The sequence below is a fragment of the Hoplias malabaricus genome, chromosome 6 (assembly GCF_029633855.1).
Source record: "Hoplias malabaricus isolate fHopMal1 chromosome 6, fHopMal1.hap1, whole genome shotgun sequence".
Lineage (NCBI taxonomy): Eukaryota > Metazoa > Chordata > Actinopteri > Characiformes > Erythrinidae > Hoplias > Hoplias malabaricus.
Window position 1 is genome coordinate 47,611,917 of NC_089805.1, and position 12,504 is coordinate 47,624,420.

Here is a 12,504-nt window from a genome sequence, read left to right on the forward strand (position 1 = left end):
CAGCAATTTCTCTTGGCATCAGTAAATTATCTTAAATCTACATAACATTAAATAGTAATAATTTTAACTTTTTTTTACCTAAATTATTTGATGTTGGTTGTTAAATGAATCCAATCACAGTGAGAGTGAACTGTTGTTGAGAATGAGTTCCAGGTGCAGTGTGGGTCAGAGCAGGGTGATTTATTTCTCCTGAATCATTAATGTTTAATAATGTTTGTGTAAACAGTCTGATGTTGCTGTGTGTGAAGTGTAATCAGTAAAAGTGTCACCAGCCTCTTCACTGTATTTACACCTCTGCTTTAGTTCTGCTCAGTGAAGAGTGAGAGGGTGTTACAGTGAGGAGGGGCAGGAGAAACAGCACTGTGGAAGGGAAACGCTGCAGGAAACAGAAGATGAGAAACACTGTTTTTTTGTTGATTGCTTTATTTTCTTTTCCAGGGCTTTTTACGGTAGTTGGGGCAGATACTGCTCTTGTTGCTGAAGCTGGTGAAGATCTGGTTCTGCCCTGTTCTCTTGAACCCAGAGACAGTGCTGAGGACATGAGAGTGAAGTGGTCCAGACTGGAACTGACTCAGTCTGACACTCTAGTTCATCTCTATGAAGATTTAAGCGATAGGAATGAACGGCAGATGGAGTCGTACAGAGGGAGGACAGCTCTGTTTAAAGAAGAGCTGAGGAATGGAAACACATCACTGAAACTCTCCTCAGTGCGAGCGTCTGATGAGGGAGTTTACCAGTGTTTTGTTCAGTGGGGTTTCTGGTATGTGGACACATCTGTTCGCGTTGAAGTCAAAGGTAAGAGCCTCACAGTTTATTTAATTATCAGTTGTTTATTTGTAAACACTGTATTCCTCATTGGTCATAATTCCTATGACCCACTGTGATCTTAGAAAGTAGAACTCAGAGCTGTGTCCAGTGTTTAGTGAACAGCACAGTAATAGATTATTTACTGAATTTAAAATATGATAAAAAAAAACAATGAGGGAAATTTTGGTAAAATGTTTAAATTCTCGTTAATTATTGGTAAAGAAAATGCAGTTCATTCAAATGAAAGAAAAAAAAACACTCCACAAACTCCACGACATGTATTTGTGTGTGTGTGTGTGTGTGTGTGTGTGTGTGTGTGTGTATGTATGTGTGTGTGTCTGACTGTGGAGCTCTCTGTGAGTGTGTAGAGCTGTGAGGGTCTGTCAGTAATCCCCTGCATTTGATGTGGATACGTTTTATTCTCGTTTTCATCATTCCTGAATCTTGATTTCTGGATCAGATCACAACTGGATGTAGTTAGTGGAGCTCAGAGTCTGAATTGAACTGTGTGGATCAATCAGACGAGGCTATTTCTATCATATCTGCTTTATAAGCTTGTTTCTAGCTCTTAATTGTGTGATAATTCATGATGAATATAAACCACACTTTCAGCAGAAGGACACCACTTTAAACTCTCTTCATCAAACGCTTATATTTTTATAACAATCATATTTCTCATCTAACAAACTATAATCCGATTTCAACTCTGATTTCCTTCTTATGTCCACAGAAGGCTACTGTTTTTATTGTTGTTGTTGTTTCTGTTTCTGTGTGTGTTTCAGGAAGAGGTTTTCATTCCTGGAAGATTGTGTTCATCTGTATTTCACTTTCTGTCGTTACATTGGCTGCAGTTACAGTGTGGCTCTTCAAAGGTAATTCAGTGTCATACTTCCTTAATTACATTTAAATGTTTTTAAATAATGGGCGACATGGTGGTGCAGCAGGTAGTGTCACACAGATCCAGGGACCTGGAGGTTGTGGGTTCGATTCCCGCTCCGGGTGACTGTCTGTGAGGAGTGTGGTGTGTTCTCTCTGTGTCCGCGTGGGTTTCCTCCGGGTGACTGTCTGTGAGGAGTGTGGTGTGTTCTCCCCGTCTCCGCGTGGGTTTCCTCCGGGTGACTGTCTGTGAGGAGTGTGGTGTGTTCTTCCCCGTCTCCGCGTGGGTTTCCTCCGGGTGACTGTCTGTGAGGAGTGTGGTGTGTTCTCCCCGTCTCCGCGTGGGTTTCCTCCGGGTGACTGTCTGTGAGGAGTGTGGTGTGTTCTCGTGTTCTCCCTGTGTCTGCATGGGTTTCCTCCGGGTGACTGTCTGTGAGGAGTGTGGTGTGTTCTCCCTGTGTTTGCGTGGGTTTCCTCCGGGTGACTGTCTGTGAGGAGTGTGGTGTGTTCTCCCTGTGTCTGCGTGGGTTTCCTCCGGGTGACTGTCTGTGAGGAGTATGGTGTGTTCTGACTGTGTCTGCGTGGGTTTCCTCCGGGTGACTGTCTGTGAGGAGTGTGGTGTGTTCTCCCTGTGTCTGCGTGGGTTTCCTCCGGGTGACTGTCTGTGAGGAGTGTGGTGTGTTCTCCCTGTGTCTGCGTGGGTTTCCTCCGGATGCTCTGGTTTCCTCCCACAGTCGAAAAACACACGTTGGTAGTTGGATTGGCGACTCAAAAGTAACTGTAGGTGTGAGTGAATGTGTGTGTGTGTCTGTGTTGCCCTGTGAAGGACTGGCGCCCCCTCCAGGGTGTATTTCCGCCTTGCGCCCAATGATTCCAGGTAGGCTCTGGACCCACCGCGACCCTGAATTGGATAAGGGTTACAGATAATGAATGAATGAATGTTTTTAAATGATTATTTTTTATTATTATTGACGTTCCCACCATTCACAGCAGTGTTACTGTTTACATGAAGCTGTTTCTACCTTCTGTTTCATGACTGTGTTCTACCTGTCAGTCTCTTTACTGAATCAGATCCAGCTGTTTCTGTTTATAATGCTGTGTTGCTGAAGCAGCTGCAGTGAAATGTCTATTACTTTATTTTCTAGTACAGACCACGCCTGTAAAGGCTGAGACAGGTAGGTGAAATGATTTTGGGAAGGATTTCAGGGCGGATTTGGAATGTGTATGAAGCCAAACCCCAAGATATTACAATCATGCTCGTCATTAAGTGCTACAGAAAGGGCAGGTTGGGAGGTAGTTTGGTCAAGGGTTTGGTTGCTGTCCCAGATCGTGAGTACGTGGGCGAAAACGGGGGTTAGTGAGTCCATGAATGAACTACATTTAATAAACTGGTGCATGACTGAGCACTGTGTGAGACGGAAGATGAATAGCATTAGGTTGAGTACATTGAACGTCCTTTAATGATTATGATAAGGACAGAAGTATTAGAGTGGGGAAGGATGGTACGACTGGTAATTCGAGTCCTCAAGGTGCTGCAGCGACAAAGGGGAAAGTCGTCCAAAACTACAGAGAGGCAGCATTAAATAACTGAGATGTACTTAGTTGGCAGGTATGTCGTGATGGTGCCATTCCAGTGGCATAGAGGGAAACTAAAAGAGGAAGTGAGAATGGAAGGGTGATCTAGAGGGATCCCAAAAGGGGAACTGATGGTCAGCACCACAGGAATAGTGAGACAGAGAGAAGGCAGCTCATCACATGGGAACGAACCCTGAAGAGACAGAATCTGAATGGTGCTGAGGAGCTCAAGCTTGGTGGCAGAGGTAGAAAGTTGACTCAGGTATGGTAGACATGCCGGGCAGGGGGCAGGTCCATCGCCTGAAGAAAGAGCACAAGCTGCAAATTAGGGGCTGGGAGCAGACACACACACACACACACAAACTGATCAGACAGTAATTGAAGGTCCTGTTGTCCTACACCCTGTGTCTGCACTTTAATGGAGTACATTCAGAAAATACATCCTGTAAAGGACATATCTAAAAAAAGAGATTGATTTTACACACTGCAAAATTTTACTGTCAAAGGCCTTGTGAAACACACACACACACACACACACTGAGCACTGAGTTTTACTGAGAAATGCTAATGTGCTAAATTGCTGCTCAGAATATTTGTGAAGGGAGCGCTGATTTTGAGACAGAATAAATGTAATTTGTTGTCAGAGAAAAAGTGGGGATTAACATGATAGGGCAGGTATTGGGTGGAGAATTTCAAATATCACGGAATAAACCGGTAAAGCAGGACTTTTCAGATCAGATATAGGTCCAGGCAGTTTTCTGAGAAACTAACCCCATGTAAATATAGAATTTACTAAATCAAACTTTCATTCAGTTCATCACATATGAAGCATGGAGGAAAACAAAGCTCCACCTATTGTTTGTTTTAATTGGTTATTTTCTGAGTGATTACCTTCACTGTGCCTCAGAGGCAGCGCTGCCTTCAGAACTGTTTTCTTCCTTTCAGAGAGAGTAGTTTATTCAGAAAGTTACAGTCACTGACAGCAGTGTCTCCCTCTGTCTCTCTAACTCCAGACAGACGCTCTAAAAAGCAGCTGTCTCCTGCAGAGTGCTCAGCCATAGCCTACTTCCGTCTCCATTCAGAGAAAGTGAGGAAGGAGCTGAACCTGAAGAAATACAGCACATCAGAAGAGGGTTATCAGAGACTCATCCCAGCGATCTCTAACTGCAGAACAGCTCCGTGAGTGTCACCTACACATCATTCACTAATGGAGACACAGACCAGTGAAAGAATAGTACACTCCATAAACACACTACATCCACTGTGAACAGGTTACAGAGCTCTCTGTTCTCTCCCCTTCACACTGTGTGATATTTTATTGACTCCATGAAGGAACTGCTTAATTATTCAGGACTGCATCGGGGAACAACACAGCAATGTTCAATACAAGAGAAACAGTCTCTACCACTCTGACTTCTGTAAAAACATCAAACGTTCCTCTTCTGAAGAGGACAGTGTTCCTTTTCAGCTCCTCACCTTTCGCCCGAAAACACACTGCTGATGAAGATGACCACTAGAACACAGTCGTGTCCTAATGGTTAGAGAAGTGGGTTTGGGACTGGAATGTTGCTGATATGATCTCCATGACAGACAGGAATTTGAGGAGGACGGTCAGCTCTCTCTCCCCCCTCAACATCCATAAGGGCTGATATGCTCTTAATTAAGACACGCAACCCCAACTCCTCTCTGGGCTCTAGGGCTGGCTGCTCGCGGCTCCAGGTGTGTGTTTACTGCCATGGAGGAAGTATTTGTAGTGTGTTGTACAATGACAACAAAATCACATTTTTCAGGTTATAGCTGCTTTAGTGTCTCCTGCTTCACCTGCGTCCACTGTGCCCTCCATGAAGGTCAGAGGTCACTCCTGTTCAACGGAAACTGAATTTCATACTTTGTCATTGTACAGCAGACCTCTGCATTTAACATGGGTGATGATTAGGGGCAGTGAACACACACACAAACACACACTGCAGGCAGCCACCCATGGCGTCTGAGGAGGAGTTGGGTGTTAGGTGCCTTACACAAGGACACCTCAGCCATGGATTTTGAGTTATGGGATAATTAGAGTTATGAGAGTGGCTTGTATTTAACTGTTAGGGAAACAGAGGAGGATCTGAGAGTTAGTGAATGTTAATATCAGCTGTGTTCAGGTCGTGAGAAAGAATTCTAAACATTCAGCAGGTTAACGTTAGTCTCTGTCCGTGTCCCAAACTGCACATTGCTGCTCTGAATAGTATAAAATATATAGATATACCACCCTTATCATTGCTCTCTGTAGTGTAGTATGTAAAGTCCCATAGTGTGGTGTTTGGGACACAGCCTCACTCTCTTACGTTAATGTTAATCAAATGCTGTTCCACATCATTATAAACGCAGCACTTTACTGCCTCATCTCATCTACAGCTAATATTTTGTGTATTGGGTGGGCTATGACTCAGCAAATACACCCCAAATATCAAACTCACTCCTACATCCTTGTGTACACGTATTCCAGGCCATGATTCAGAAATGATCTGATTATTAAATAAGGTGAGATGTACACAGCTATTCACATAGAACTCTTCTCAGCAAGTCATTTTTGTTTTGCCCGTTTCTAAATGTTCATGTATGGTCAGTAAAACCATAACACTAAAGACATGTTCGTTAATGTATAACACAATGTTCTCCTTTTCCAGTATTAGTTTTGAAATATAAACAATAGAAAGAAGAGTCAAAACAAGAACCCAGAGGAATCTAATGTTTCTGTGTTGTACACAATGCAGCTGAGAAGATTTGTTCTGTTCACATTTGTCTGTGGGTTTACAGTGTGTGAAAACAGCTGTAAGGAGTGGTACCCTCCTTAGAATTCTAGGTAAAGAGAAAATTCTGAGAATTCTGAGAATAAACTGAACCTGAGTCAGTAATTCTGTGTCCTGTTTGTGTCAGTTTTAATCACAGTTTCCTCTCTCTTGTAGATTTGCAGGCTGTAATCTCTCTGAACAGTCTATCACTACTTTAACTGCAGCTCTACAATCAGAAAACTGCTCTCTGAAAGAACTGGACCTCAGTAACAATGACCTGAGGGATTCAGGAGTGGAGAAGATCTCTGAAGGACTGAAGAGTCCACACTGTAAACTGGAGACTCTCAGGTCAGTGTTAAAATTTATTTTATGGTGTTTATAGCAGCATTACAGAAATATGATGCTCTTGTATATAATAATTAAGCCTGTCACCAATGAGGGGTTCATTTCAATTTCTTTTGCAGACTTCCTGTGTGTAAACTTGGCTATCAGTCGTGTGTAACACTGAGGTGAGTTTTAGAATCAGAAAACTGCTCTCTGAGAGAACTGGACCTCAGTAAAAATGACCTGAGGGATGCAGGAGTGGAGAAGATCTTTGAAGGACTGAAAAGTCCACACTGTAAACTGGAGACACTCAGGTAAATTCTCTGTGAATTTATTATTGACTGCAAAGACATATAATTCTTCTACATAAATCCTATATGAACTCTATAAAATGACTGAGTATATCCAGTTTGAATGAACTGAAACCAACTTTGTTTTTGAAGAGTGACTGTGTCTCACTGTAAATAATGTCTCACTCTAAAATAGCAAAGAGAATGAGATTTGCATTTCCTGAAGGTAATACAGTGATTGCAAAGAGCTGAAATGGATTTTTAAATATATATATATATATATATATAGTGTAATATTGTCACTGTGCAAAGAAATAGATGTATCTCAGTAACTTCATGGGAGAAGGAAGAAAAAAACATTCTTAACTTTCAATGGAAGTCAGTGTAAAAAGATTTTGGATCATTCCTCTTTATCCATTCATCATGAAATTTTACACAGTGTGAAGGACAGTTGTTGTGTTCAAATGATGTAGTAAAGAAAAACTGGTCAATAATGGAGACGATTTTCTTTGGACAACAACAATATATTTCACAGTTGCTAGGTTGCTTTTAATTGCTGTTGGTTGCACCAATGTTCCTCGCGAAGTGGTTGTTATGGTAATTAAGTTAGTTGCTTAATTAAGATGTTTCTAGGCCGTTGCTATGGCATTCCAGGTGGTTGCTCAGGTATTGCTCTGCTGATTTTAGGCACTACTTCTTCCATTTTACCCTAAATATATGCATAATTGCATTTTTTTTAATTTTCAAAGAACTGAAATGAATATAAGCATAAAGTTCATTCATTCATTATCAGTAACCCTTATCCAGTTCAGGGTTGCAGTGGGTCCAGAGCCTACCTGGAATCATTGGGCGCAGGGCGGGAAAACACCCTGGAGGGGGCGCCAGTCCTTCACAGGGCAACACAGACACACACACACATTCACTCACACCTACGGACACTTTTGAGTCGCCAATCCACCTACCTACGTGTGTTTTTGGACTGTGGGAGGAAACCGGAGCACCCGGAGGAAACCCACGCAGACACAGGGAGAACACACCACACTCCTCACAGACAGTCACCCGGAGGAAACCCACGCAGACACAGGGAGAACACACCACACTCCTCACAGACAGTCACCCGGAGGAAACCCACGCAGACACAGGGAGAACACACCACACTCCTCACAGACAGTCACCCGGAGGAAACCCACGCGGACACAGGGAGAACACACCACACTCCTCACAGACAGTCACCCGGAGCGGGAATCGAATCCACAACCTCCAGGGCCCTGGAGCTGTGTGACTGCAACACCTACCTGCTGCGCCACCGTGCCACCCACTATAAGCATAAAGTAAAAAAGAAAAATATCAAGTGTAATATTGTCCAAAGTAAAACATGTGTGTGTTAGTTTGTTTTTCATGTGCAAAACAGTAAATTTATAGGAGAAAAAAAAAATTTATGGAAGTCAATGTAAAAAGATTTAATTTCAAGTAATTCTGGAGCATTTCTCTTTGTCCATATCATGACAGTGACACAATGTGAAGGACAGCTGCTGTGTTCAACTGATGTAGTAAACTAAATATCCATAAAAATGGAGACACGTTCTCACTGGGCAGCATATATTTTACAGTTGGTTGCTTGGTTGTTTCTAACTCCTGCTGTTGGTTGCAGTGATGTTCCTCATTTGTTGGAGAGTTGTTTCTAGGTGTTTGTTATGGTAACCAAGTTGGTTGGTAAGATGTTTCTGGGCCATTGCTGTGGTATTCCAGGTGGTTGCTAACGTGTCGCTATGCTGATTTTAGGCAATGTTTGTTCCATTTTACTTTAAATGGTGCAACATAATACAATTATATTTTTCATTTTCATATTTTCATTTACAACTGTTTTAGTCACAAAGCAGATTTACAGAATTCCTGATCCAAACCACAGAGATTTGCATGGACTTTGCTGGAGTCCCTGGATACCAGGGATGTCATGGCTGATATTCATTTGTAATATTGCATTGACCTGAGGAACAGTGCCTCTGGATTGGAAACAGGGAAGGTGGACATCATTTTTATAAAAAGTTGAATATAGAATATATGCCAATTACTGAGACATCACACTTAGCCTGTGTGAGAAAGTCTATACCGTGGAATTGGAAAGGAGTATCAGTCTTTGAGTTAAATCTCTGTTGAACTGTGCACCAGCTCTTTACCCCCTCAAAGATAACTGAGGCGTATGGGAGTTTGCTACTCCACTACACATGTATTTGGTGGATCTGGAGAAGACATATGACCACGTGCCTTGAGATATATTGTTCAGGTATAAGTCAGGGATATATAAGTCAGGGAAACAAAACCATAGCCTGTTTAAAAAAAACAGGTGTTTCATAATTGCAGAAATCGCTCAAACTATACTCTGCAACTATGTAGACAAAACAGAGAACTTAAAGGAACACTATGTAATATTTTTACTTTAAAATTACAGCGTCAAAATCATTGTGATGCTTCACTGACCTGCAACAGGGAGAATAGGACCTCTGTTATTGGTAGTCTGGGCTCAGCACTGCAGAAACTGCACTATGTCATTTTTGGAGGAGGGTAGGAAACCACCCCTTCCCTCCCCCTCCCTACCAATTTCATTACAGTGCTATAAAAGTTAATTGCACTAGGGGGAGCCCCAAAAATCCTCAAATCTTACCTACTGTTCCTAAATGAGTAAAAAACTGTTATACACAAGTGTCCTATGCCATTGTGAAAGTTTATACTTGTGTGTTGGCATCTGTCATGCTGCAATTACACCGCCAAACCAATAGGACTGAATCTTTTTAACCCTATGTCATACAGAATGTAGTGGTGTAGTGGTATTAGTTTTACAAATCTTTTAAGTGCACTATTTAGGGGGTGTAGTGTAGAGGAGTTAATATTTGTGGACATCTTGATTTGAGCAACTTGAACCATGTTCGTCCGACTGCAGACCAATCACAGTCGTTGTGGTCTGCTTAGACATGATGATTTACATTTCAGGAGAGGTGCACATCAGGCTACGCTGCCTATGGCATAGGTTCAACACAAGCTTAAATTGGGCTTAATACTCAGGAGACAGTGACCTCTGTTGGTTTGGAGGGCAGCATTTTGACTGTATGTAATAGTTGATATAACATCATTCACTGTATTTAATCTTTGGCCATTCTGAAATTCTTATTACTGAAATGATAATAGGACAGACATTAGAACCATAATACGTCATGGTACTTTTACTTTCAATACTTAAGTACATTTGAAGGTAAATACTTTTGTACTTTTACTCAAGTGAAGTTCTACAACGTGGGCTTTTACTTTTACTGGAGTAATATTTTACCTTGAGTATCTGTACTTTTACTCAGGGACATGGGTTGGGTACTTTGTCCACCACTGGTATCTCAGGGTCTCATTCATGAGTGACGGGAAGAAGGATTGTTTGGACTGTCATTTCTCCTTCATGTTGAGAGGGGACAGTTGAGGTGGTTAGGGCAGCTGATCTGGATGCTTCTCACTGGAGATATAACAGTCATGGTCAACTGTGAGGAAGACCCAGGGTAGACCAGAGCTTGTTAGAGGGATTATATCCCTGGATGACCTGGGAATACCTGGTGTTATGTTCTGCTCCTGCCTTGTCCATTTTGTAACATTTCTCTGTGGCCTGTGGTGGTCTTGCATTATGTTTGTAATGGTGCTTCTTGTTGTTAGTGTATAGTCTTGTCTCACTAGGTTTTATTTTTGACGCGCCACTTCTTTCTAGTCATGTGTTTTTGTCTCTTTGTCAATGGTATCAAATAAAACAAACATGCATTTACATCCTGCCTTCTTGCCTGCTCCTTAATCACACCTGGAGATACCCCAGGAGGAGCTAGAGGAATTTGCTTGGGCCAACGATGCTGCATTTCTTTACTCACCTTGTTGCCAACCTGACCCTGAAATAAAGCTTCCAAAGGAATAGGTCTATGGTTTGGCAGCTTGCAGGGATCACGGTTTGGTTTCTTGATCAATAATTTAATCACTGCTGTTTAAAATGCTTTTGATATGTAGCCAAGGCTGAAGGATGAGTTTACAATCATAGATAGAGGTTCAGTTATTTCTGGTAACATTTCCTTGTAGGAATAGGGTCTAATCTCATGTCAATAATGAGAAAGAAATTACTTTAACTAAAGGTGTCGGGCTTTTGTGCTGTAGTTACACTGTATTCAGAATCAGCTCTGGCTGCATAAAGCTGTGGATTACTTTTGGTTCATTGTATGGTCAGAATTTTCTGTCTAAAAGCTTCAGTTTTATTATTGAAAAAATCACAAAATCAATACTATAAATAAAAATAATTCAAATATTTGAGGTAGTATGAATTAATTACTTTACAGTTTTATTAAATTTTGTTTACAGGTGATTACACACAAGATCAGTTCGGTTTGATATATATCATACAATTTGTATTACTGTATGGTCCAAATGATTTGATTCTGACTTTCCCTCCCATATGGTTTTTCAGGTTAGTCATCTGTAACCTCTCAGTGAAGTCATGTGAATATCTCCTGTCAGCTCTACAATCACAACACTGTGTCCTGAGAGAACTGGACCTCACTCACAATGGCCTGCAGGATTCAGGAGTGGAGAAGCTCTGTGATGCACTGAAGAGTTCACACTGTAAACTGGAGATCCTCAGGTCAGCTTTGTATGAATTCATTTAGTTATTAAAACAGTGAGCTGTGAACATACTGTAAGTTTCTGTAAATTTCTCCAAGACAACTGTGTGATTTTAGCTGCATTACAGACAAAGGTTTTAGGGCATTCACTCATACAACCACATTTTTTTTAATTCATGAAAAACCATTGTATTACATTATATTGAATGAATAAGAACAAAAATACCTAAATTATTACAATTATACAATTTTCTAGGGTAAGATTTTTTTTGTGAAAGAACAAACTGAAATTGACCCCTGAGAGTCCCAGGCTTATTCTAATATAAAAACCAGTGAGTCCTGGACAAAATGGGGCTAATTCTGTGCATTTGTTCTGAAGGATTATTTGTAAATGCCTTAGCAATTGCACAGATTCTGAACACTGTGCAGATTATTAGTTTAAAAACTCAGAATTTTATAAAACTCTGACACTGAAACTCTTTATACAGGGATTACCCTGTGTCCATCCCTCCTTCATTACATTTAACATCTTACTTCACTCAGAACAATCCTATAAAATATTTCCTCTGTTTCAGACTGGCTTTGTGTGATTTGGGGGACAATTCTTGTGAAAGTCTGGGCTCAGCTCTACAATCAGAGACCTGCTCTCTGAGAGAACTGGACCTCAGTACAAATGACCTGCAGGACTCAGGAGTGGAGAAGATCTCTGAAGGATTGAAGAGTCCACACTGTAAACTGGAGACTCTCAGGTAAACATTAATTCAGTGTTCATGCATATAACATATTCAATGCATATACCTTTAATATCAGGACATTAATATTCCAGTGAATGGAGCTGTCTGTCATAAACTGGTTACTGAACTTCTTCACACCACTGATTTGGATACAGCTGTTCTCTTAAACTCTTCCTCTGTTCTTTATATCAGACTTTAGCCTTACACATTTACCAGATTTAATAATAATTCCAGCAATCCTGCAGTAACTCTTATTATTATAATGACAAAAGCATGTTTTAATCTGAGACCAATTTATATTTAAGAGTTTATTTTATTAGGATCTAAATTTAATTTCTTTTTGTGCGTGAAGTTTTGTTTTGTGCAAAGGGATCTTAATTTTAACAAAAGGAAATTTAAATTTTTAAAATATGATTAATGTAATGTAGGGGCGGCACGGTGGCGCAGCAGGTAGTGTCACAGTCACACAGCTCCAGGGACCTGGAGG

The 12,504-nt window shown here is 41.1% G+C and overlaps 1 protein-coding gene across 1 annotated transcript in view; it reads left to right on the forward strand.

The window, feature by feature from the left end:
• The window catches only part of LOC136700260 (uncharacterized), a 44,405-nt gene that overhangs the window by 15,252 nt on the left and 16,649 nt on the right, over window positions 1–12,504 (forward strand). Inside the window, exons 4-9 of the mRNA XM_066675540.1 lie at window positions 439–795; window positions 1,590–1,679; window positions 4,272–4,437; window positions 6,210–6,383; window positions 11,130–11,303; window positions 11,859–12,032. Coding sequence (XP_066531637.1) covers window positions 439–795; window positions 1,590–1,679; window positions 4,272–4,437; window positions 6,210–6,383; window positions 11,130–11,303; window positions 11,859–12,032 — 1,135 coding nt within the window. The remainder of the gene's footprint in view (window positions 1–438; window positions 796–1,589; window positions 1,680–4,271; window positions 4,438–6,209; window positions 6,384–11,129; window positions 11,304–11,858; window positions 12,033–12,504) is intronic.